We start from the raw sequence: 27645 nt of genomic DNA, 5'->3' as shown, positions 1-27645 counted from the left end.
TAGATGGGAGAATATGTCATCCCAAAAGGATAACATTTAAATAGGATAAAAAATCTGGTTTCTTTATCACACATCTGATTGGGAAGTGATTTATATTAAAAACCATAACTGAAAGAAAGAATACCCAAACATACTGTAGGTCCTACTCAGAGAAGATAAACTGATTTTTTTTGCTCTGAACATTGATCTCTAGATCTGATGGTGTGGTGAAAATGAGATAAAGGTCTCTGGATTCACTCTGCATGATCCTCCTAAGTTAATGGATCAATTACACTTCACTATTAAAGTCATATCAGATATTATATTGGTGGAAATTTTCCTTAAACATAAGGTGTTATCTGACAGAAACATATTGGTGTGGTAAGTTGTACCTTTAAGCATAGGTTCAAGCTCAATTGACTTAAATAAATCAAACCCAAACTTGAAATTCAATTTGGATTCCATGATATTCCAGAACTGTCCTTAACTATAATTGCCAAAAGGTCCTGAAATGTACTGGGTCCCAATTAATACAGATACATGCGGGTAGCTGACTTGCAATTGAGAGACCTTATCACTCTCTACAACTACATGAAAGCTGTACCTGAAAGGAAGTTGTAGACAGGTAGGGGTTGGCCTCTTTCTCCCAAGTAACAAGTGATAGCACAGGAGGAAATGGCCTCAAATTGCATCAGGGGAGGCTGAGATTGGATATTAGGAAAAATATCTTCACTGAAAGGGTTGTCAAGCACTGGAAGTGGAGTCAGCATCCCTGGAGATATTTACAAGATGTGTAGATGTGGTGCTTGGGGTCATGGTTTAGTGGTGACTAGTCAGTACTGGGTTAATTTTTGAACTCGATGACCTTAAAAATCTTTTCCAACCTAAAAAATTTTATGATTCTATGAATATTATATATCTCCATACTGAAAAAGTTCCTTAGCCTATCTTCACAGAGCATAAGCTTTAGACCTCTGACCTTGTCACTCCGAAGTTGTCATGTATTCCATGCATGAAAATAAAAAAAATTTGACAACTGCATGAAAATATGAAATGAACCCAAACTATGTCCAAAGTCAACAAACGCATATTAAGTGTGTGAAAAATATTTGCTTTTATTTGAAGCTCAGTATCTGTCTTCTTTCCTCATTTTTCAGAAACTGAAAATGAAAGTGCACCGCCACCTCCAGGTTAGTGTAAAAAACACTAATTTGAGCTGTAACCCAAACAACAGTTGCATTAGACTAGATACTGCATGGCCATAATATGATTTGTGTCCATTGTCCCTTTGAAAGTAAGAGGACAGTGAGAAACTAGGAAAGCCTGCCCAAGTAAAATGTTCTCACTTCATTTTGCCTGAATGTTGATTTTTCAGACTCAATTTTTGTTTGTGAAAGACTAGTTGTTTGCTTCATATTGCACAGGTCCTTCAGGATACAGGTAAATGTTAAATTCTGTGGCTAAATTATGCTGCCTTCTTTGATGCTGGACAGCATTTAATTACCAAATTATTCCTTTTCGTTTCTCCTCAAAAGTACACTGTGAATAAAGCTGACAGAATCAATTATGGGATTCATTTCACTTAGTTTTAGCCATTTGAAAAAAAAGTGTCGTGTCTAAGTAGTTCCATAGTGCTCCACCCATGACCAGTGGAGCAGATCCTGGGTCATACATGCTCATCCAATGGGCATTTCCTGGATAACCTATCAAAAATGTCACTGGACATCTGCATATGGGCAATTGTCCTGAGAAGCCTGATTGTCTGGAACGGAGTGGGTAACTTCCAGGAAGACAAAATTAGGTGACCTGAAACTCGCTCATAAGGACTAGAGCTTCAGGTGAAGCTGAAGATCTGTGCAAAGCTGCTGCATTCTCTTTAGTGGGAGCTGGAAAGGTAGGGAAGCCTTTGCTTTGTGGCATTGAGTAACTTGAGTTATATTGCCAGATACTGGTTAATACATATATACATTATGTATGTCTAATTTATCCACTTTGTGAGTTTTATTCTCTCTGTAGCTACCTAAATAGCAATTCCCAACAGAACAAATACTCTACAGGTGTTAAACCTTCATTTACTTACAATCTTGTTAACTGGCATTTTAAGAGGCTGTTCAAGATGTTTTTGTTTCAACAATACACGCTTTCATTAAAAAGTGACAAAGGTAGTAGTATCATTTGCCACAAAGAGTTTCATGTTTCAATAATCCGTGTATTATTTTTATGTGATGAACTCTTTCATACTGCATATATTTGTAAGGAAAGTTAATTGACATTTCATTAATGATGGTTGTATTTAACTCAACTGTCAAATTTGTACAGTTAACATTAAAGTAATTAATTTCACACTGAGGCTCTTAGCTGTTGTACTTTGTACTTGAATTCATGGTTTTCCTCAATCTTAACTTGGAAGTAGAACTGAAATAAGAAACAGCTTTTTGTATACAAAGCTTTACATCTATTAACATCTATTAACATTTTCAAATCATTAACATCTTTGTTTCTACTTAAAAACACAGGATTAAATACAAAATGATTTCTATAACCCCCTTTCTTTTCCTCATACCTGTACTTCTTCAGTAACGTAAGTAGGGTGTCAGCAGGCCTTTATGGTTAGGCACAGACCAAACTGGGATATTTCTAAGCTGGAAGTGTCAGTCACTTCTAGCTTTCTTCTGCCTGACTCAAGATGTTGTCATCTTGGATTACCAAGTGCTATTACACAAAGAGGGAAGTTGGTTGTTCAAGAATCCAAATTCTGTAACGTATAAATAGTTTATTGGACATAATCAGCATCTTGAACTGCACCCACTTACAATGGGAAACCATTGTGAGTGCTCCTTATAGGTCTCCATGTCAAGCCATGATATTGGAATAACTAGACCTAGTGAAGTTTTCAGATGAGAGGCAGACATTCTACCACCTGCCAAGAACAGTGAATTCTCCTAATCCCAATTCCTGGTGGAAAAAGAAAGTGTTACTGTGGCAAAAGTCCCATTAAAAAGGAACAGGCTTGACCATCTAGGCAAGATGGACAACCTGACAATTGGAGCTTGGAAATTTAGGAAATATGGACAGAAACATCCAGAAGTCTGTCATACTTTCAGAATGTGGATTTGCTTTCTAAACTTCAAGTTTTGTTTTCATAGTTACCATGGCTACACACACGTGAACAAGAAATCAGGGTAATCACAATATCAGCTGGCTCTTGCCAATGTTTCCTCCATGGAATAAATATTATCTAAGCTCCATCTTGATAATGTTAGTCCATTGACCATCACCCAAACCCGTGTTCTGTCAGGCAGCTGACAAGTAAGTTTGCTACAGAAAGTCATTGTTCACAGGCAATCGGATATTGAGTATTTATACCTTGGAGACAGCACAGTTCATAGGATTTGACAAGATTCTAGATGACCCTGTATGCAAATTGAATGAGGTAGGAAACCAAAGAGAACAGGAATCCTGTCAAATCCTGAAATAGAGAAAGTGTAGAAATTTTTATCTTCTTGAAAGTACAGTCCAAGGTTCTGATTCAGAAAACTAAATACAAATAGTATTTTAGGAAAGACTGTTGATAATGATGATGATGATGATGATAAAGAATTAAGAAACCCCTCAGTACACTCTCTCTGTACTTTGTCTTAAGGATAAACTGATTAGTGTGATGGAGCTCTGATACCATTAGTATTTGGCAGTATCTCATGTCTGATCCAATGCCTTTCAAATTAACAGTGTGATGTAACTCATTTCAAAAGCTTTTACAAATAAGCCCAAGAACAAGAGACTAACAATTGTTACTTCTAAAAAACCTAGTATTTTTCTTCCACGGAGTCCAGGAACATCAGTCTTACATGACTTGTTCAAAACATGGAAATTGCATTGATAAATGCAATTGAAAAGTGCTTTAGGGGATTGCAACTGTATATTACATATACACATACATCAATCATTCTATAGTGTTGTTTTTTCAATACTAGCAGAAGCTAGAATATGACTGCATTTTTTAATGCTGTGTAAGTTTTTCTTTTTACTTTAAGATCCTCTCAAAAATATACTTGTAATTCCTACACAGAACAAACAACACCGCAGGAGGGTGGAAATGAAAAGGGTAAAGGTAAGTCTGAAATCATATTTTAAAAATTGGCAGTAAAGGCGACATTTCTAAATGCAATTCTGAGGCTGAATTGCTTGAGCTTTAATTCAGAATTTTGATGTTTTATTTCAGAAGTGTGATGTGAAGCTTCCTAGATCCTTTTTCTGCATGACTTAGCCAGCAGAAGGAAATTACGATACTTATATTTTCAAAAATTCTGCAAACCAGACTGACACTTTAGCAACAGTATTTATACAGATTGTTTAATTAATAGATCAAATTACAAGTGATTTGCATGAGCAGAAAGCCATGTTTAAATGAGCCTGGATGTTGCCACTGACCAAGCTTGCAAAAACTCAGATATTGTGCACATTGATGGCTTTTAAATAAAGTGGACAGTCTCCTGCTGTCATTCTAAGCTGTTTCTGTTCTATCACAGAAACTTGATATTGTGTGTTTTATTTTGCAAAAAGCCCTATAGATTTTTTCATCTGAAAATAGAAATCACACATTCATCTTTCTGTCCTCACTAGGAACCCAACAGATGAGCTCATTACAGGTTCTGAAAAATGTCTTTGAGGGCTGGCGGCTGTGAACAAACAGATAACTGTTCCACTAGCAATGCATGTAAAAATCAGCTCCAGTTTTAATATATATTTTTGTGCTGCTAAGATTAGACTCCAGCTCTGTTGTCATTTCTTCTGGTTACTAAGATAATTTTTGAGGAAACTGCGCTAAATTCCTTTCGTTTTTGTAGGAACCCCGCCAAAGTAGAAATCAAACACCCCATCAGCTTATTTTGAAATTAATGATCTTTTTTTTCTTTCATTCTGATAAAAGGATAAACCAGACCAAGATATACTTATAACTGATGCAATGCTTGCTTTTCATTTGGCACGGTTATGCTTTTTCATGGCAAATCAATAAATGTCTTGCTTGAAAACGGGTTCTGGCTTTTGGCCTCTTCCAGACAAAACCTTGTCTTATAGACAGACTGGATGCCTACCTGATACTTGAAGATTCGTTTGGCAAAGGCATGCATGGCTATTTTTTTCACTAAAGTAAAAATATAAACACTGAGAGTGTGTGGTTAAAGTACCCTTTTGAAAATAAAAACGCTGAACCAAGATTCAGTGCATGTTATTTTGCCAGTTATCTTTGCATTGAGCAATTATTTTGACACACAAAGTATTGTGTGAGTAATCACATCTGTCATCTCGGTAACTGAAACGCAATTCAGGAATAATTTGCATGCCTAATGATAGGAAAAACAGATGAAGGTCTTGCCTCAAGCTATTCCAGCAGTTAGTTCTGCTTGCTTTAACTTTGACATGAGAGAAATGTTTGCTCCCAAACTGAACATGGATGGTGTTTTCCCCACTGCTCATGAGCCTACGTTTTACTGAATAAAAAAGAAAACATGGTAGGTAACTTATCAAATTCTTCTATTACCTTCTACATTATTATGTTTATGTTTTGAAGTTAGTGAAGGACACAAGTATTTAATAACAGGAAAACTGTTCCTCCTAAGAGGAACCATTTGGTGCTAGGAGGATTTTACTACTAAAAAAAATTGTTTGGGATCCTAGTATGGAAAATGTTTCCAGTTTCAGTCCATGGTGGCAGCTGCTGCCTCAGTAAAAATTCCAGTGAAAGTCTCAATACTAGTATGTAGATGACCGCCTGCCATGCTCCAGTGAAACTGTCACCTCTGCAAAGCAATGTAGATGTCATTGTCAGGCATTCAGTAGTAATTTTTTTGGGAAAAGTTAGTTATAGTGCAATTATTCCTATTAGCTCCTGTTTTGTTGCAGAGTATCACCTAGTAAGGGAAGGTATATGCTGAAATTAGAGTGATTTCTTAGAGTGATTTCTTCATGTTTGTCTGCCAGAAGAAAATCTTTTCAATGGTGAGCATAATTCACAACATGGGAAAAGTTTCCATTCTTCCAATCTGTCTAAAATCATATACATATCTAGGAAAGAAAATTTGGTAGTCTATGTAAATCCCACAGCCCATAATTTTCACCTCATTACTAAGACAAAATTAAGATCAGAAGTTAGGAAGATAGAGTATAACTGTCTGTGTGTCTGTTTTGCTGTTCTATTTCTTTTTGGTAGCTACTGTCTGTGTGAAGTCACAAATTTGTGTTCCTTTGTATTCACTGTAAAGTCAAGAAATGGCAAAGAGTGCAATAAATTCTTTGTATCTTGTGGTTATTACAGTATAAACTAGTAGCTCAGAGCATTAGACATAAAATTTTCTTTCATAGAATAAACTAGTTAAAAAATATCTGAAATAATATTGTAAAAATTCAGGATTATATGATCATGCATTTTATTTTCAGAGAAAGAAATGACTCAGTAGAAATCCCTCCAAATTTACTATGTTATCTTATATTCATTCAATTTAAATGTTTATGCCTTTGTTTTGAATTTTAGCATTATCTTACAGATTGAATATTGTTATTATTTTGTTCCCACTTGCTGGAATAATAATAGAATTTTAATATCAATTTGCTCATTCCTTTTTTTTTTAGGTCCCATCCAGCCATTAAGAGAGCTACTAAAATTTCTGCATGTTTTACTGATACCTTTTCTCTAGGTTTCATCCAACCATCTACTAAAATGTTTGCATGTGTCACCCTTGTATTTTTCCAGGTTGCAATTATCCATTCATCTCTCTACTAAAACTTCCATTGCTATATGTATGCATTTCATTTACCATTTCCAAAGTGCCAAGTCCCCTTGATGGGACTGCTGAGTAATCTTTGGAAATCAGATGGGTAATTGAAGTCAACTAAATTTCAAGCTCTCAGCCTTACTGCGTTCAGTAATTTCAGCATAAACCAAAATTATTCAGCTAGTTGTTTGACTTACTCTGTATTTATTACACACCATGAAGTTCACACTTTGTGGTGTTTACCTGCCTCCTGCCTTAGCCCTGAACACCGGCTCCAGGGGGCAGTAGCACAGATAAATTTCAAGGTGCTTTGAAGTCACCTGCAGGTGCAAAACAGTGTGTCTCCCCTGTTCATCACTTCACACATATACATACACCTGCCACTTCGTGTGGTGGGTTTCAAATCAGGGGAAAGTAGGTCTAAAATTCTAGTTACCAGCAGTTCATATACAGATCAGTAATTACATTTTTTTTCTGTCAGATTTTTCTACATTTTACGTGTCACTGTTCAGAAATTTTAATATTGAGGTTACACTAACTGTGAGTATAAAAAGGTTTTTGTATTAGGTACTTCTGAGATATGGAGAGTTCTTTTGTCCAACCAGAAGCTCAGCCTGGTCCTCAGTTAATGTTATCATTTAGATACAAGGCAAAACCTATAAATACCCTATTTGTCAATGAAAATGTACCATAGACAAAGAAGAAAGATCTCTATAGAGTAATACATTTATCAACCTATTATGGATGACTCTTGGCATAAAACATATTACTAAATATACTCCATTAAAAGTTTACTTGCAGAAGATAAGGATAGTAAATTAATGACCATATTTCTACTGAGAGGTTTGATATTTTTGGTAATTGTTTATCTTTAAATGTAATTCATTGCCAACATAAACAATCATTCATCACATAAAGCAAATCGGTCGTAGCTGTTTAACCAGTAGTTGGTCTATTTTGTCCTAGAAGCCTGAGATATAAGGAGTGATGGATTGTTAATTACCCATTTGTTGAAACAATCCTATTTTTTTCATGCTCTTTGCATTTCTAACACATTCAATTGTGCTTTCATTTTGATGCTTCTGAAAGGTTTGTTTGGGTTAGTTTGTTTGTCTTCAATGTTAACATTTTGTTTGAAAAATGGTAGGTTACCCTGGAGAAACCCCAGCAATCCCCCTGCAAAACTAATAATATCTTTTGTGGTTTTTAGCTCTAAATTATTTTAATTTAAATGATTAAATAAAAATAAAAGTCAGAGTGGTCCTTTCATAACATGATTATCATACATCATCATGTAGGATGCATTACATCGAATGTTTTATGCTGCTCTTAATTATTTTTTTCCAACCAGATGGCTCTTCCATCCATCATCAATCAAAATGGTGACATTATTGACAAAAAGAGACGAAAGTACACTTTATGCTCTCATGATATATGGAGAAAGATTTACAGTGGAATTACTAATCCTTGCATTCATTTAGTTGCTAGCACAGTATATTAAAACCTCTGACAAGACTTTGTCATTATTGTGCTTTCACTGAAAATCAACATCTTCAACATCTGCTTATGGCATTGGATGATGCAGGTCATGAGAACTCTTCTATTAAAAGAATGTGGGGTTTTTTGCTAAGAATAAGAAAAGATTTTGTAAGATAACACATTAATCCTAATGTGCAGGCATACCTTTTACAACTCTCATTCTCCTCCCGAGAGATTTCTAAAATGAAGTTTGCTGAATCATTAAAAAAGGAATGGGTAAAATGTTATGGCTAAGTACTTAAATTCTATTAACAGACTTTTAATTAACCTTTAATTAAACAACCCCAAAAAATCAGTATCACCAGTGTTTATAAAAATGCAACTATACTTTATCTGTGCTTTTGTCATAGTTGCTACATTTGTCCATGAGAAAATATAGACAAGTTATAACTTAAAGGTCAAAATCAAAGGATAACTTCAGATTTAAATTTTGATTATGGAAATCCAAATTAAAAATCTAAAAAAATATGACCCCCCAAAAAGTACCTTTAAATATGAGGTTGCTCCTTTCTAGCTCTCTTCTCCATGTTGAAGTATTCTTCAGATTATTTTCTGATACTGTATTAAAAACATTTTATCTTTATCTTATATATGTATTAAATACTAAATATATCTAGTTTATTCTTGCCTTTCAAAGGATACATTGGTAATTTTCTTTTCTTTTACCATTAGGCTTTTAAGACACTAAGACTTTTTGCTTATTTTTATCAGAAACTGAGTTTTCTAGTCAACATCTAAAATTCAAAGATATGTAGGTGACTCCTGTAAAAATAGTCTTTACCTTATTCTCGTTTTCTAATAATCATGAATACAGTATTTCAGTTTAATGACAGTTTCATGTTTTTCCAGGCTTTTGATTTCTGTAAATATGTACTCTCTGTGATTAAAAATTTTAAAATATATGGTTACCAATTACTTGTAGTGATTTAATACCTGATAATAGTCAACTTCTGGTGTGATTAAAAGGAAAGTCCAGCATGATGACAATAGTTCTTTCCTTATTCTAAATTATTCTCCTATAATGTGGAAAAAAATGAGTCGTTTATTCCTTGCATTTTAAAATTATATTCTAATACAGAAATTACAAAGTTAAAATACAGGGGATTATTTTTAACGTTTGCATATCTTGATTTAATAATGCTAAATGCATGTATGGTGCGCATTTTAATTGCAGACACAGTCACCAGAGAAATGGCATCTTCCTCAGGTTAGATATGTGATTGACCTTCATTTCATTGTGGCTTTTTCTTTTGTATTTACTGTGGATTACATCTCTAACAAACAGAATCACTCTGCAGCTTTCATATAAACTCATGACTTAATAACAGATCACAGTCCACGTCTCATTTTTCTTTTACTTGCTTGAAACATTAAGGTTTATCATTTCAACTACTGAATTATGCAAAGCTTTCCTCATCAGTTTGAAGCTTCCATTGTGAATGCTTATGAATATTGTGATTTCTTTCCCTTTCTTTTGCAGGTTTTACATTTTCACGTAGTTGTTTTAAAGCAGATGATCGTCTGTGCTTTCAGTTTCTTTATGTACCTTTTTATTTGTATTTCTTTTCACAGATGAAGATGACACTTCAGTTAGTACTCCACCAGCAGGTTAGGACTGTGATAGTGCTTTGAGTGTGTATGTATGTATGTATTTTTCTCTTGACTATTAATGAAGAACGAGTCCAAACCACTGGACTGAACTCAAAACATACTACTTAGAGAAAAAGGTTTTTAGAGTGGCCTACATTATATTAATCTCTCTTCAGAGGTACAAGACTTTAATACTAGATAAGTCCCTTTCCAGTTCTGTCTTGAGGTTTTTGGTAGAATTTCTACCAGTGGAAGGTAAAATATTGGTTAGTAGACCTGAAAGCAATTCCAGATAAATAAATAAACTATTTAAATAATTCAAAGCACTGCCCCCCAGATAAATATTGAAGAACATAAATTCATCTGTTACCTGGAACTACACAAATCATGGAAAAAACATCAGCCTCATGCAACCCTTCTAAATACAAACTACTAAAAAGGAAATCTTGAATGGGAATTATACTAATTTAGATTTCCTACACAAAAAGGGGGAAGATTTCTGGGGTTTTTTTTCTCAGTAGTTCATTTTTTTCTGGTATTGAAGTAGTTTCTCATGGATATGGTCCTAAATGTTTAGTCTAACTTTCATGAAGAATCAATGTTCTTGAAACCATAATGATCTGAGGTCAGTTAAGCTATGATCTCTGAGCTGGTATCACCTAAATTGCTCTTCCCTTTCAGATGGGATGTCTAAGCCAGCGGAAAGAAAAGATTCAGGTGAGACCTCCTGAAAAACACGATGAAAGACTCCAAAATTACATAATAAAAATATTATTTATTCCGAATTTCTTAAAGATAATACTTTATTTTATTTTCGTTGCTTAGATAGTAGCAAACTATAACTGTTCAAATGTTTCTAAGTAGAAGAGCAAGCAGGTTTCTGGCAGCTAAACCAGAAATGAGAGAAGGCCCTTCTGCACAGGACAGGACATGTACCAGTATTTCACACATACATACATACCTATCTATCTATATCTATTTCTGTATAGATAGATACATAGCTGTTTCATTCCTCCTCAGCCTACAGGGTGACAGTGGCTTACCTGAATCCCAAACACGGGTCCTAGGAGACTGTAAGAGAATGGCTTCTGCTCACACCTCAAAAGGACAGTGAGGAAAATGTAGCAAAATCATAACCTCTTTCTTCCTACCCTGGCAGGATTTGCAGCCTCTGGAACAAATTGAGCAGCAGGTACTTCAACCATGGTTATAGACCTGGCATAGCCACCTATGCCAGTCCCTTCAGCCAGCGTCAAACCTGCCTTCTGTTCTGTTTGTTTAATAATTAGGAAAATGTTAACAATAAAGGTGATGATAATATTTAGGTGTTCTTTTATGTGGTACCAAATTAATGATTCTGTGTATGCTTTTCCCATTCATTAATATTCTTTTTCCATTTATTAATATCCTTTTTCCATTTCACCCAGTGGTGTGTTAGGTTTGTTACTGCACGTGACCAGGTCCTGTACTGAGCATCATCACTTCATTCTGTTCCCATCAGTAACCTTCACTTGCTCTTATGTTGTTTCCATATACTACCATGTAATACTGGCATAATCTAAACATTTATACTATAAAGAGACTATATATAGACATGTATCTATATATATATTTGTGTTCATGTATGTCTGTGTATGTGATTTCATACATGTGTATGTGTGTTTTCATATATGTGCATATACATGTGTATACACATGAATGTCTTTACCTATGAGAAATATTGTACAAGTAGACATATGGGCACACTACCTAAAATTGACTGAAGGACTGAAGGACAAAAATTTTATACCAAAGCTATCTAGAATTTCTATACCTTTAACATTCCTAACAGACTTTAGGATAATAAAAACAGTTTGGTTGCATTTTCTCATGGTTATCATGAGTTGTGTTGTATTTGTGAGTGAAGGAAATTTTCATGAGTTAAAAAGGTTCCCACAGCAATAATCTCTACATAATAGAAAGACAATTCTGACTTCTGGCAAATGAATTTCTACAAAAAAACACTGAGCAGGGAAAGGAACTTTTAATTTCAAGACCAGGGTTTGACTAAGTGGGAAGTGTTGTATGACTGGTTCCTCACTTACCTTTGTTATGAAGCCAAAACTAAAAGAGCATTATATAAACTATAAAAAGCTGATTTCACTTTTGAAACAATTAGAAGTTGGAGGGAAACAAGGGAGAGGCAGCTCTGTTTTGAAAGAGACAGATGGCCCTTATTAAGTACAGCTGTGCCTTTCCTCATTTGCCCTGCTCTTCAGTAGCACCATGGCAGCACTCAGTTTCCCCTGTGCACTGGGGGTAACTCCTCACAGAAAGGAGATGTGGCATTTGGACTGCAAGTCGACAAATGGAACACACCAAGGAGTAAAAAGCAAGAGAATTTATACATTGAAGTCTACATAAACCTGCCTATCTAATACGTAGTTACCGCCTACCTTTTGCATAATTGATTAGCTTGTGCAACCTTATGTGTCACTGTGCCTGCGTGGGCCTCTTCAGGGGTCTCTGGTGGTTATGTGGGGAGGTGGCCCCTACTCAGTTTTGAGCAAAGTTCAGTTCAGGACGCACAGAACCCCAGGTTGAGTGCCAAAGATGTGATCTTCTCAGACAATTGCCAAGCAGGTAGTAAAATACAAAAGCTTCTCATAAACATCGAACATCAGCTTAACATTCCTGGTAGCATCTTCTTACATTCAAAAGAGGGGTTAAAGGTGAGAATGATACCATCAGGTTCCATCTGCAACAGAGATCAAAGGAAGGGCAGGGACAGCGAAATCTGCTTTAAGACTCAAAGATTAAAAATACAGAGAATTCTACTTAAAATACAGAGGATTCTGCTTTAAGACATCATTAGAAGAGAACAAATTTCAGAAGTAAGCTTCATACCTGCCCTATTTTGCAGACAAAGAGGAAGAACCAGCTTGTATAATTGACTTAGTTTGATAGAAACCCACTGAAACAATGTGTATGTGGTTTTTTTGTTCTTGTAGCTGTTTGTGTTTTCAGAACCTCCATCTCTTCTGAAAAACAAAGAGCTGACCTTTGTGCATCACCTCTGTAAAGCACTCATGGTTGAATGCTCAAGTTGCTCAGTACCCATCTTGGCTGATCAGGTTCCCCTCTCTTCCTCCCTGATAGTTTCATTTTCTCTCACCACAGAGGTAGCGTTCTTGCAGGAGCTGTACACAATGTGACAGCCAAGCAATGGATGTCAGTGTGAACAAAAACTTACATATCTTTCAGGACATCTGAAGAGAGAGGTGATAGGGCTAGAGGGTTTAGTAAGTTCAGGTAAGTGTACTTTGAAGGGAGTAAAACAAACTCAGATGATTGATATTTCCCCCTTTCTCTGCATCTCAGTATGGTCTCTTGGAGAAGGAGCTCCAGAAGAGTCAGAAAAACGAGATGACTCCCAAAGATCTACTTTATTCGTCGAAAAACCTCAGAGCGGTACAGTGAGTGTCGGTAAGTGCTTAGAAACAAAAAAACTCCCAGAGAGACAGGCAGAGCTGGGAACGGTGGGTGCCATTCCTGTGACACTCAGCTTCTGCCCTCAGCTGCAAGTATTGCCGCTGGTTTTAGCTGGATGTGAACTCCACTCTGAAGGAAAAAAGGACTGCACAGAGAGAAGCAAACCCCAATCGTTTAATTCAAGACAAGCTCAAAATCTATTAGTTTACTGAGCACAATGGTAAGAGGTATAGTTTCTGGATAAGAGAGCTGGTTACTGTGACACTGTTGGCTGTACTCTTACGGATATATGAGGAAGATCTCCCAAAGATCTGCAACATACCTTGGAGACTGACAGATCATCTTCTGTACCCTACAGCTGTGCATAAATTAGCAAGTAGCCTAATTGGAGCAGCTGCCCACTGTAACCATTCTGGGGGATTTGCTCTGGACTGGCTTTGGTTCGGAGTTCAAGCACTCTGAGGACTTTCTGTGTTGCGAACCACAGTACAGTAAATGAGGATAGTTAGGAGGTTCACTTCCAAACTGCACTCCTGAGCCATGCTGCCATGGTAAGGTAGCCACTTCTAGTAGTAATGATGAGAAGTTCAGGGCAGGTTACTTAATATGCCTGTTATTTCATTGGATGCACAAAGATGTGGGAAAATCTTGAGATTTTTCTTTTATGCCTCTTATTTTTCTCAGTTTCTGTGTAGAAAAGGGGATTTGAGGAGGATTTATTTAACAAATAAATATAAGGAGTTGGTTGTATTCTCTTATGGATGAATGTTAGGATGGAAACTCATCAGGGACTGTGCAGTGGTCTCTTGAAAACTGAGATAACATTTACTATTCCCAATTTGCTGTTTAGAGAAAACTCCTCTACCTTCTCAGCTTAAATAATTGATGATAAAAATGCATGAACCACTCCAGGCTTTCTTTTCCAAACTGGAGTTTATCTGTGTCACAGCTACATGGTTCAAAAGAAACTGTGCTTCTTTTGAGCAAGGAAATTCAAATACTAGGAACAATTCACCCATGAGAATATGGAGCTTCACCTCAGATTTATCCCACTTCTCAGTGTCCTAAGCTCCACACTGACAGGCACAGAAAGCTTCCAGACCCAGAACCACCAATGTCTGTATCTCTGCAGTACATTCATAGTCTGTGTGACTCCAGCTTACTCGTACTGTTGTGGTAGAGCGCATGGAGACCGAATGGAGCAGGAGTGAAAGAAACCTGTACAGATGTAAATGACCAACCACATGTTCCTCAACAGCTGCATTATTCTTTCCTCTTTTTAAAAGGTGGGAATATTACATTTATAGCCAAAGTGGAAGCCAAAGATCTTCTCCGAAAGCCAAATGTTAAGTGGTTTAAAGGAAAATGGATGGACCTGGCCAGTAAAGCGGGGAAGCACCTGCAGCTGAAAGAGTCCTTTGAGCGTCACACCAAGGTATGTCTTTGCTTTTCCTTCTTATGGGGGTGAAGCTCCAAAGAGAGCTTAAAGGTCGGTTTAAGACAACAGGTAGAAGCTCAAGAGCAGTGGATTCTAACCCTGGCTTCCCCACACAGATTTCAGTGATGGTCTCTGAACCTGCACAGAAGCAGACTTTTCTGCTCTAACAGTGCAGGGCAAGTAGTGGTGGGGAAAAAAAGTTGCCATTTCTGGGTTCCAGATTCTTTTCAGAATCCATTATTTGTGTTATTCCTTGCTCCTGGTTTAGAACTGAAAGACTAATGTTTTAACTTTTGCTTTGTACAAATGTATCCCCCACATTAATTAACAATTATATTTGATTTTTAGATTCACACATTTGAGATGCATATCATCAAAGCTAAAGAAAACTATGCAGGGAACTATCGCTGTGAAGTATCTTACAAGGACAAGTTTGATAGCTGCTCTTTTGACCTTGAAGTCACTGGTAAGGTTCCACTTGTGTCTGTAAAGTTTTATAAAGATCTCTTTTTTTTTTTTATTTGAAGTGCAACTTCATTTTGTTTAGAACCTTTAAATGGAGTAATGCTAAAGTGAACATTTTCAGCATAGAGCTCAGAGAATTTTCTTAAATGTCTGTAATTTATTGTTTAAATTAACATTGGGATTGGACATTGGAACATGTGAGACAGTTATCCAAAAATCAGAAAAGCTGGCAGGCAAAACTAATATGGAGTTCAAATCGGGCTCTGGCACACAAGACATTTGATATCTGCTTGACAGCCCAAGGGGTGTAGTACATGCCTATATGTACTCAGAGGTCAGCAAGGCAGGGGCAGCCTGGCTGCAGCCATTCACTGGCTGTGGATCAGAACATTTAATCCGATTCAGGTTGGCACAAATGGGTAATTGCCACAAGGGGGCTTCCTCCTTGAACTGAGAAATAATGTGAGTCTGTAGCTGTAGAAGAAACTCTTTCCTCTGATGCTGAGTGTACAGAGAAAGCACAAGATGCAGGCAAGAGAGAAAGCATAAGAAATGGGAAGATGAAAAGATCAGAGCCTGTGTATAAGGTAAGAAGGGGAATGGAGAGAAACATCAGAGAAATGTCTCCTATGCAGAACTGCGGAGAGTAGTTTAGAGAAATACATTAATTACACTTAGCTTAGCACTGAGCACTTTTGCCTTCATCAGAACTTAGTATCTTAGTGAGAACTTAAACGGGAAGCACAAACTCGGGGCACTTAGCAGGAAACTGAACAAATTTCATATTCCTAATTACACTGATTATATAAATTACACGAATTTTAAATTGTGGTTTTAATTCTTGAATTACCATTATTTCATAGAATCTTCCCAAGCTGCTCAATCCATTGACATCAGATCTGCTTTCAAAAGAAGGTAACTTCAAACAGTGATGCCGTGAAGCTCCTCAGTAATGGATACTGGTAGCATAGACAGAACTTGCATCAGACAATTGTATCAAGTACTTTAAAAAACTTGTTTTGTAAATACAGATTAAAGAAGTGGGATTTAAGGTAGTTGATAGTGGGTAGAATGAAATAGTCACAACACATAGATAGTACATCTGATATTAAATACTCTACTGTGAAATTACAGTGTCATTGCTTTAAGGAAAGAATGCATATTTAAGGCAATTAAATATATGTTTCTTTAGCAGTTTTAAAAAATATGCTTTCATTCACTAAAATATTCTACTGAATGTTTCCTGGAAGCTGTCAGCTACGATATGAAAGATCCTGGGCCCAGCCCTGTACTGATTAAAAGCAGAGAAAAAATTCACACTGATTTCAAGAAGACAGGACCTGGTTTTATGTTATCTTACAATAAACAGTAAAGTTCATCATTACTATATTACATCTATATATATAAAATCTACAATATAATGTATTATGTTACAGAGAATGTAAGATAAAGCATTGTGTCTTAAGTTTTGTTACCTTTCTGATAAAATAGCAACTCTAACCAGTATAGATGTCATCTTTATATGTTGAAATATGTGAAGAAATATAAAGAAATATACAGAAATATTCAGAATGAAAATGTTTTACAAACAGAAAATGAATGCAGTTTGTTAATTTACAAGTAAAGCTGTGATTCCAAAGTATCTACTTCTATTTAGAGGGGTTTAATTTAAAGAGAAAATGCAAGAGATATTACACTCAAGGTGCACTCCTTTCTTCAGCACATTTAAAAAAACCCGCAATAACTACTCTGACCAAGCAGATGAGGTATCTGAGTATTTTCTGATTTTCTAAGTAATATCTTGCATGCAAAATTTGGATGAAATATTGGCATCATTTCAGTTAAGATTTGCAGTATTTTGCCCTTTTTACAAATATTAAGGGCATTTCTTTTGTCTATATTTGCTCTATGATAAGGCAATCCTGCTTAAGGTCACATTTTAGAAAGAAATGCACCTTCATAGAACTGTGATTCTATCTGTAAAAATGTACAACGGGCTGTTTCTTCTTTTTTGTCACTGATTCCTCCCTTCATTTAGAGAAAGATTAAATCTAAATATAATGCTGTAAAGAGTAATGCTCTTCAATCAGTATTTGACACAGCTATGCATTGTTAAAAGCACCACCAAGCAATGCAAATCTTTGTTTTCTATTCATAGCAAGAGTTCAGCACAAGCCCTTTGTTTTTATACGCATTCACTACAGAAATTAAAAACAAAGCTGGTTGTGTTGACTAGCTCACATTTGTTTGTGTTACTGAAATCTAACACAAACCTTGGCAAATTTATGTATTCAGTTACAAAAATTTGCCATCAAAATATAATAAGAAACAATACAAACCTCTGTGTTATTTTTCACAAGTGCCTACGGAAACAAAATTGATGTGAAAAAGGATACAAGTTTGTGTTGATTTTATACAATTATTTGTGTGTCTGGACAGTGTTGAGTATATGAGATCAGTAGATTGTTTCCAATGTGTGTTGTCTAAGTCTTCCTGTATTAAACAAAGATTTGATCTTTTTTCTATTAATAACAGCGGTGAAGGACAAGAGGATGCAGGAGAACTTGACTTTAGTGGTCTCCTGAAACGTAGGTGAGAACCAAGTGATGCAGTGAGCAGGTGTGGATTGCAAACCATTAGGTTAGCACACAGAAAGAGTCAGGTGTAGCATTAATAACTTCTTAAGAATTTTCTGACCTTTCTTTTTTTTAATGTTTCTAACTATTACTTTCATATTATAATATGCAAATATTCAGTTAATTTTACCTTTAAGTGTGCAGAAAAGAAACTTCAGATTTAAGTGCACTGGGAAAAAAAGTGAGCCACGACCTAAAGAGGCAAATAACATTTAATTCACTTGCTATTTATTTTGTGTTTGCATGGAAGGCGGAGCGGGGGGAAATTTCCTACACAGGGATGAGCAGTTCAGAAAATTGAGTCTGGTGCAAAAATAAAAAACTGCAAGGGTTAAATTTACATCTTTAGGTACATCTTAATTTGATTTTATAAGTATCCTGATATTAAAAATCATATATCATGTTTCCAAGCCATAAGCATTGGTATTAATTCTTTGTAGCTTTTAGTTTCAATATGTGCACACAAATGCTCAGTCATGTTTTATTCAACTTAAATGCTTTGATGGAGAAAAAACTGGGCACTTGTTTCTCTGGTTTGCTTTGAAAATCTGGTGTTATGATAGCTGTATCTCTAGCTATTTCAGATCTTAAACCCACTTTAGAGTTTTACCAGGTTAAGACAAAATAGTTCATAATTTTTCAAAATTTATCGCAGAAATCCTATGTGCCATGGAAATCAATGGCAATTAACCACAGAGAACTGGAAAAGGAACTAAATCCTTTATCTCATCTACCACTTACTCTGAAAGAGGAAAACCCAATATGCAGTATTAATTACATTAGAAGTTCACAGCAGGCCCACTGGCTTTGAGGGTGAGGATAGCATTTAAGCAACTAAAGCAAACAGGAAAAGCTGAAGGTAAAAGTGGACAGGGAAAGAATTACCCGAGCCAATTCCAATCCACCAGGTCTTTGGTTTTTTAATCTTCTCATCCCTAACTAGGATCTTCAGTTTGACTTTTTACATACTAATACAACTTACCATGCCAGTTCTCATGACTGCCTGTGGGGTAATTTATTAGCAACATGAGAGTTGCATGTAAGAAGTCTTGGTGTTTTTCTGGAAAGAGAAATGAGATTTAAGAGGCATTAACACTTCACTAACAAGTAACTCGTATGTTTTGTAAGATAAATACTGTATAGCCCTATAAACATAGTATACTTATTGTGTGGTTAATGGATAAAGCAAATGTTTAGTTTTTAAACACCATTATTTGACATCAGTCAAATTGGTTCATCACCTCCTTGTTTCAGGCACTGAAATGCAACCTCACATTTCTGAGCTTAATTGAATGAAACTGTTAATTAAGCCACACTGTGGATATTAATATCCATGTGTGTGGATATTAACATCCATTATTATGAAGACAAATAGATGTTTTCATTCCAATTTTTTCAACAGGCAATGTTGGAGGTGCATTCCTTCTCTTTTGTACCAAGGTGCATCCCTGGGTTATATAACCAAGGAAGGACCTAGAACTTTTCACCTTTGGTGCATACTACTTGAAACATGTTTTTTTTAAAAAAAAAAAAAACCTAAATGCATAGAATTGATATAATATTTTCTAATTTCGTGCTAGTTGGCAGGCAGAAAACCCAGTTCTTATCTCAGTAAGCCACTCTATGATTGATTACGCTTCATCAGTGCAATGCATCAGTAATGGCACAACATTCCAAAAGGCACAAGATCTCAAAAACACTCAAACATTTGGGTCCCCTTTTTTTTTTTTTTTTTTAAAAAAAAGGGACATCTTTCAACAAAATGCACATTTTTAGGGTAAAGATCTGAAAGTGTTCTTGTGAGGTCAGTCTGCTTAGAAAATACCAAGCACTGTTTTCCCCCTACCCTCAGCAGAAACTACTGAGGTCTAAGAACAAAGTGTCAAAATTTGTTCTCCAGTAACGCAAGAGGAAAATGAGCCTGGAATTATCGTTTCAAGCTGGTTAAAAATCAGGATTCTCTAACTGATCCTTTTTCTCAACCACTGCCTGATTCAAAGGGGTACATTATCTCGATTCCCACAGAGATCACCTCTCCTTAGCATGGACAGGCATTGCATGGCTTGTGGCCAGCCCTGGGAGAGGAGAATGCCCCCCATGGGGTGTGTCAGCTTTTATATATGTTTGCAAGCTGATCTCAACTTGCTGCCATGCAGAAGGAATCTCACTGAAATGCCAGTGTTTGCTGTATATAGTCACCCTCCAGAAAGCATGAGATAAAAGCAGATAAAAGTGACAGGAACAAAATATAAAATTATATACCTGAGGTTGTGTAACCATAATTCTAAGATAGCAATGAAAATATTTCGAAGACTGCTCAGGGAGAAGCTTTCTTCCTTTTTAAAATAACTCTGACGTATTATGAAAATTAAAAAACCTCATGGACTAAACAGCAAAGTGGTTTTCCATAGTTCCTCATCCAACAGGGATTCTCAGGGATCCCTAGTGCTATTCCTGTATATGTCAAAGAAAATCCTCTGCCAGACTAAATAGAGCTCAACTCTAACAGTGTCTCACAGCAAAGCTCAGTGTTTTTTTATTTCTCAAAAGTTTATTTTCTCACTCTGTTCTAGACCAGCTAGATCAAATCAGAATGATACTGGTCGGATCCTAGTGAATTTACAGGAAGAAAAATACAGATTTCTGCTCTAATTCCTGGATTGTCCTAGCAGTTAACTTTTTTGAGCTAAGCTTTAAGTCTGAAAAATTATCATCACTGTTCTCTCATTTAATGGTTGCCATTGTGAAAATAATCCTACTTCTCTTTATTGGTCATCTTAGCCTGGAGTTGCAGATAGTAAACACAGTATTGAAACTTCTGTAAAGGTGATGCCTCTGAAAACTTTTCCTGTTCTTAAGACTGAGATGCAGATCCATCCTTCAAGTCCAAGCTGGTGTGGAAATGTCCACTTCCTATTCATATGACAACTTCAAGTAATGCTGAGAAGCACTGGTATAACTATAAACAGACACAGATTCTCCTGTATTCCAATGTCCTTTCATTGGTGACTCAAAGTAGCAGTTACAGGGACTCAGGGTTGAAAGCATTTTTACATAATTATGACATGTACAGATTAGACTCAGCTTTCAGAGGTGCCATCATAAATTGTAACTCAAGTTACTCAAGTTACAGAAGATAAAACTGATTTAGGTGGGATTAGCCTGTATGCTACTATAGTACTACATTTTTCAAAGTATATATATTTTTTGAAGCAATGAAGCAATATAAAAATCCTCATAACTGATTGTATCAGAAAAGGCCAAATTAAAACTTATATCTAAATTCTCACTCGAAGAAGTATAAAGTCAGGTGTGAACGCCATTCTGAGCTATTCTACTCATTCTGAGTGAAATAAAAAAATAAGATGGCAGCCTTCAAATTTCAGTCAAAACATTTCTAGCCTCACCATAGATTCAGCTTCACCTATTTTTATGGCATGATAACCACTAACTCTTCACCTGTAATTTTATTTTGCTGATGTTAGGGAGGTTAAACAACAAGAGGAAGAACCTGAGGTAGACGTGTGGGATCTGCTGAAGAACGCGAATCCCAGCGAATATGAGAAGATTGCTTTTCAGTACGGTATCACTGACCTGAGAGGAATGTTAAAGCGCCTCAAGCGGATGCGCAGGGAGGTGAAGAAGAGTGCAGGTACGGATATGGGAGAATATTCTTATGCTCATTAGTCAAACATCTACCTTAAAAACCCAAATATGCTTCATTTCCACACAAGGGAACTTGCAAACTACAACTCAAGCCTCATTACTTCAGGGAGTTAATCAGACAGTTGCTTTGTTCCACTGTGGATAGTATAAGCATCTTGTCACATTCAGTGCTTACCAAAAGCATCCTTCCCTCTCAGACAAGCATTAGTTCCATCTGGAGCAATGTCCCTCAGTTGTGTGGAAAGGTGTCATCTGATCAAACAATATGGAAATTAGACCTTGTGCTATCATCAATATCTTCTGCTCCAAATAGAGGTCACTGCAAACATGTTGTTTGCTCTTCATAGTTTCATTTTGCACTTAATCTACATTCCTTGGAAATCCCAGCAGTACTAAAAACCCTGCACTCTGCACTGGGTGGGGATATTCAGGCCTGTCTTTCACCATCTACCCTACTGAATACTATGAGTGGTGTAATTATATACAGAAATATAAATATGCGTTTCTATGTATGTATATATATGTGTGTGTGTATAAAATATATATGTATATGTCACATAATACATCTACACATACATATAAATACTACACACTGTCCATTATGTTGTTGTGGCTTCTGCTTGTTCCTGGACAGCATTTCAGAACTGGATGCAATATATACATTTGCTGTTTCACTGGATTCCTGGAGGAGTCCCTTGTGAGTAGGTGAAGTCCTCCACAAATCCAGCTGTAATTCAGCTTCCTGATACACGCTCTCTTCTTATCCATTACCTCACATCATAACGTGTTATGCTACTACACATTAGTTTTTATTTGTATTTTTCATTTGCTGGTATATTTGATTCAGGTCCCATTGAGGGAGAGAGGAATGGAGTCAATGGGCTTTGGCTGAGCCACTGGGGCAGTTTTTGTATCTGGTAAAGCTCTCTATGCATCCGGTAAAGATGAAGCCAAAGGAAACACCTTGTCTTCCCCCAGGAGTCTGGAGCAGAGGGGAGAGTCAGTGGGTCCGGAGGCTGGAACAGGAATTGTGTGGCTGGGAGGAAGAGCTTCTCCCTACCCAGGTGCATCACATAGAGATGCCTGAATGTTTTCCTGGGAAAGAGGCATCTCTCAGCATCTGTGACCAGTCTGTCCAACCCCTCTCCCCCATTCCCTTTTGAGTAGGTGGAGCTGCCAGCTAAAACAGGATTTTTTTCAGTGAACAGGGTTTTCCCTACAGGAGGGGCTCCAAATATTGGGGAAAATGCCTATAGTAGTGACAGGATGAGACCAGGGCATTTTTCCCCTCACGCCACATTTATTATAAATTGGAAACTTTTATACTGCAACAAGATACATAAAAAATCCTTTTCGTATTTAATAACTCTACTCCTGTTGTGTTTGATACATTCTGTCTCCTGTAATCAAACATACGCATGATATAAACCTTAGCAGAAACTGGTTACTTAGCTGTGGGCAATTTGCTTGTAGTACCATTTAGTTATTTATTTTGGGCTCACAGATATCTGCTCTCTGGGCCTGACTTTTTTGTCTGTCAGTGTCAAAATGTTGATTCTAAAGTGTTTTGAAATATTTGAGTTGCATATGGCCTTACCTTGGCCACAACAACTTGGCCTACAGCAAGCTGTTAAAGCTACATCTACCCCACCCTATTTAGAATACAGTCACACTGCAAAGTCGTGAAGAGCTGCTAGCCTGAACTTAGAATAATCAGATCTGCATAGCTTTGTACTTATTCTAGTGTTTCTAGAAAATAATCTGATTCTATGCAGACTAGTGTAAGAATATAGAGTGATGCATAACATTGTGTGCAAGTATTCTCACAGCTTTGATGAGATTTAGGCAATGTCATTTCAGCATTCAGTCTTCTTTTTCTGATCTCATTTTATAATAACACTTCCATAACAGCTTTTGCCAAAGGTCTCGATCCTGCATATCAGGTGGACAAAGGAGGTAAAGTAAGATTCATGGTGGAGCTTGCAGACCCAACAGTGGAACTCAAGTGGTATAAAAATGGCCAAGAAATACGACCAAGTGCAAAGTAAGTGATTTTATCATATGTAAGCAATAAAATGGATACACGTGTACTTCCTTGACAAGAGTGTTGCTTAGATCTCTCTCTTCGCTCAGCTTGCATCAATTTTATTCCTGGATTTCATTAGATGTGAAGACTATGCAAATGATGCTATATTGTTCATGACCCAGAACAGTCCACTGTAGGCTAAATGTAGTGCAGATTGACTCCTTTGTCTCAAGAGATCCTCAAAAAACCATGGTGCCATTTCCTACTTAGTAGTTTTTTAAAAATCAGGAAGAACTGTGAGTAAATAAAGAACTGGTCCTCAGTCCTACATCCAAAGGTGGACATAATCTTTCTGCAGTAATTGTGTGCTAAGAGGAGAGATGTTTGAGATCACATACACCTTGCTCATAAACCACCTGGCAAAAAGGGTGTGAGATTTGTCTCATCTTCTTCTATCCAGTTAACTTTAACACAAAGAAGTCACCAATGTTCTCTATCAGTCATGTGCAACAGGTCTAGTGTACCCAAGATTCTTCATCTGTAATCACCTCAATTGGTTTACTCTCTGACCTTACCTAGAAGAAGTGGTCTTTCAGGTGTAGACATTTGAGTACCTGTAGAGCAATGGCTGGAAGTTGAGCACAGTCCCTCCTGTGGGTGCAACCAGCTCTTACAACTGGTGCAGAAAACCCCATTCCACAGTCAGATACAGCTCAGAATGATGATGTGCATAACAATGTAATGCTCCTCAAACATTTCTCAGCAGCACAAAATCCTAGGAACTTTTTCCTCTGGCCCTGTGAAAAAAAAATAGTAAATAACAACGGCCCTCTTTGACAGAAAGGGCAGATTTCCTTCATTCTCTTGATGCAAAAGTCAATGAAGGATTTTGATTAATCTTCATAATTGGCAAAAAAAAATGGATAATAAAGAGGGCACTGTTTTCTTAGCCCCTTTATCTGCCACGAACAGCTCAGAACCGTTTTTCAGGCAGCTCTATGGATACCTCTCCAGCAGAAGGGCCTGGGTTGAGTGCTCCAATGCATTTCAACCAGGCTGCTGAAGCAGCTGTCAGACGCTAATGCGCTTTGGTCATTACAAACCTGGAGCAGATCTAAACCAGTGACATAAAGGTGAAAGGCTCCATTACCAAAACCCCATATCCCATTACTGATATCTTGTGCCATCTGGCCTACCAACAATATTAACTTCTTAACTTTGGCTATTATTATACTTCACAAAAATGTTGGAATGAGTGATGGTGTCCTCTTACTAGTTATTTTCAGCTTTACTCATCTAGAGTTTCAGACTCTATTTGCTATCATTCCATGCCTGTTCCTTTTTTTTTTTTTTTAATTTGTGTTTTTTTCATATCACCCAAGCTTGGGATTTTGGAACAAGCCAGAAGGAGCTCACTGTCACTCTACACCACAGTTCTTTTTGCTAGAAGTCTATGACAGCACTGTTAAAACTTGGAAATTGCTTCCAAGGACAATTTTTCCATTACTGTGCAAACTCCAGAATTTTTGCCTCTAATAATCCTTAAAGGACTTTCTACATAGAACGAAAGGGGCCCAGCAGTTTTGCTAACATATCTTTGCTGCATTCTTGTTCAAACAGATACATTTTTGAGCACAAAGGCAACCAGCGAATTTTATTCATCAACAACTGTTCGATGACAGACGATGCTCGCTATTACGTAACAGCTGGTGATGAGAAATGCTCCACAGAACTGTTTGTGAGAGGTAACTATGTCAGCCTGATGCTCTCTCACGTGCCATAAATTGATGTGGCTCCTTTGGCTGCAACAGAAATTAACAGGGAGGATCTGGTTCAGTATGTTTTCGTATTTGTATTAGCAGCCCTTAGGATTATTCTGTATTTCTGTGATCCCTGGACATTTTGTTTTTCCTCATCCCGCGTTCAGGAACTTAGTGAAAACCCTGAAATAGGGATATGGTTGATTTTATACTGTGCATTGGGATCTAGTGGGGCTTGCGGAGTCCTTATTAGTTTTAAGCCATTTTGGAGACTTGTGTGTCATAATATTTCCCTTACACCACACTTAGGTACCTGAGGACTTTGATACTATTAGTCCAACTAATAGTACTCTCAGTTCAGGCTTTCTAGCAGTTAGTTTTCATTCTGCCTGCACTAATTTAAGGGAAGACTATCAAAAACTGTGAATGGGTGGCCATATCTTCACTCTCTTTGCTCCCATGGTGTTGATTAATCACATTGTGTACAACAAAACAAACAGAAAAATTCAGTGAGAGAAAAAAAAATCATATAATGTTTCAAACATCTTTTTAAAATAATGGAGTCCATTGCACCTATAAGCAGCATAGGAAAACTGTTGTACAGTCTCTCGCTATTAAATAAACTTGACTTATGACATCAGGAATGGATTAAACCAGTAAGGTCACCATGATATTCAATTAGGTCATCTTATTGTGCAAAATGGGCTATAGGACCTAATAAAAACTCAGTTTTATGAGAGGGATCTGTGGGAGGCAAGAGGGGAATGTCAGCTTCTCATGTTAAGCTGCCTGGACAAACTGTTAACAAAATGGGATATAAGGCAGGTATTAATAGGAACAAATATTATATTTTTGTTTAGCACATTCCCTACTATCATCTTAATGAGCAAACACTTTTCTGATTTAAGACAGAAAGAGCTGCCTTGATACTCATATTAAAATTTTAAAGTAGTATCACCTTCTACTGCATGATTTAGGAAATCTCTCTCACTTAGTTTTCCCTCTCAAATCATAAATCTGTAACTTAATCTTTCCAAAGATCCTCCAATTTTGGTGACCAAAGGCCTGGAGGATACCACTAGCTACGTTGGTGAACGAGTAGAACTGAGCTGTGAAGTATCTGAGGACGATGCAAATGTGAAATGGTAAGCCACACGTAGTGTTTTCCTTGAGAATAAAACACAGACAATTTTAATTGTAGGCAAAAATGTGGGCAGCTTTTTCTACACCAGTAAACCTGAAAATTGTCAAGAAAATCTCAATAAAACATTATTCAAAAATGTACCAATGGTAAAAATATCCTTATATATTCATGGATGCATTTGTTTACCCTTTTCTAGTGCCTTAGAGTCTTGTAAAGTCTTCTCTGGGAGTTTCAGTCTATGGAAGTCTTATTTGTACAGGACTTCTATCGGAAAATGAATAATTCTTTGTTTTTCCATAGGTTTAGGAATGGCGTAGAACTTACCAATGATCCTAAATCTCGGTATCGAATCAAGGTTGAGGGTAAAAAACACACTTTGATCATAGAGGAAGCTGCAAAAAATGACACTGCAACATACTCAGTTATGACAACTGGAGGGCAATCGGAAGCCAAGCTTGCAGTTGACTGTGAGTATCATCCATCTTGCTCCTGAATTCATATATCACAGTTTGCTGGCATACAGAAATAAATAATTTGCTTGCCTTTCCCTGGGGGTTTAAAGAGAGACTTAACCTTCACACCAATTTCTTTGCTGCAAATTTCCAGAACAGTGACTTCTCTTTAGACACTGTTTGCAGTAGCAGCAATGAACTAGTTCTGCTTGATAACTTATTATCACTCCATTAAGGTGGAAAACAAAGCAATCCATCCAAAGATACAATAGGTCAACAAAGTGAAATTTTCAAGGAAAGTATCTTCTTTCCCTTAATCCTTTCAGGTTTTCACAGGAAAGCCAAACCTAGGCACAAACACATGACTATGTAGCCTCCTCAGCTTTGTGTAATATCTCTTTAGAATATCTGTGTTTTTTAACAAAATGTATCTATCTGTCCTCTAAAGTTATCATGAATTATGCATAAATTTACACTTTTTTTTTTTTTAATACTCATGCTGCTTTTGACTATTTTGTACAAATTGGCACCCCAACAAATTCATGCTATTTTATTATCAAGTTGGAAATTATCCTCCAGGGCTACTGAGCTCAATCACCTTTCCTTTCTTGCAACTTCTGAGGAATTTCCAACTGTCTTTCTACAAAACACTGCCTTTCCCATCACTCTTTGTTTTCTATGCCAGATTATAGCCAGGGATATTTAT

General features: G+C 36.7%; 1 protein-coding gene across 4 annotated transcripts in view; it reads left to right on the top strand.

Annotated features, from left to right (window-relative positions):
- The window catches only part of MYBPC1 (myosin binding protein C1), a 90791-nt gene that overhangs the window by 19469 nt on the left and 43677 nt on the right, over positions 1-27645 (top strand). For 3 of the 4 annotated variants that reach the window (XR_004357188.1, XM_032688501.1, XM_032688500.1), the window contains exons 2-13: positions 1137-1169; positions 4049-4090; positions 13242-13346; positions 14639-14787; positions 15139-15256; positions 16119-16170; positions 17791-17847; positions 21377-21543; positions 23469-23601; positions 25204-25328; positions 26383-26488; positions 26788-26954. Coding sequence is in view for 3 of the 4 variants with exons in the window: in XM_032688501.1 (XP_032544392.1) it covers positions 1137-1169; positions 4049-4090; positions 13242-13346; positions 14639-14787; positions 15139-15256; positions 16119-16170; positions 17791-17847; positions 21377-21543; positions 23469-23601; positions 25204-25328; positions 26383-26488; positions 26788-26954 (1254 nt within the window). In the remaining variant the exon portion in view is untranslated. Of the gene's footprint in view, positions 1-1136; positions 1170-4048; positions 4091-9863; positions 9900-10562; positions 10599-13241; positions 13347-14638; positions 14788-15138; positions 15257-16118; positions 16171-17790; positions 17848-21376; positions 21544-23468; positions 23602-25203; positions 25329-26382; positions 26489-26787; positions 26955-27645 lie in introns of all 4 variants that reach the window. The other variant, XM_032688502.1, reaches the window with a different exon arrangement.

This window comes from Chiroxiphia lanceolata, chromosome 5, assembly GCF_009829145.1.
Source record: "Chiroxiphia lanceolata isolate bChiLan1 chromosome 5, bChiLan1.pri, whole genome shotgun sequence".
NCBI lineage: Eukaryota > Metazoa > Chordata > Aves > Passeriformes > Pipridae > Chiroxiphia > Chiroxiphia lanceolata.
Note: the sequence above shows the minus strand (reverse complement) of the source record. Positions and strands in the feature narration are given on the sequence as shown.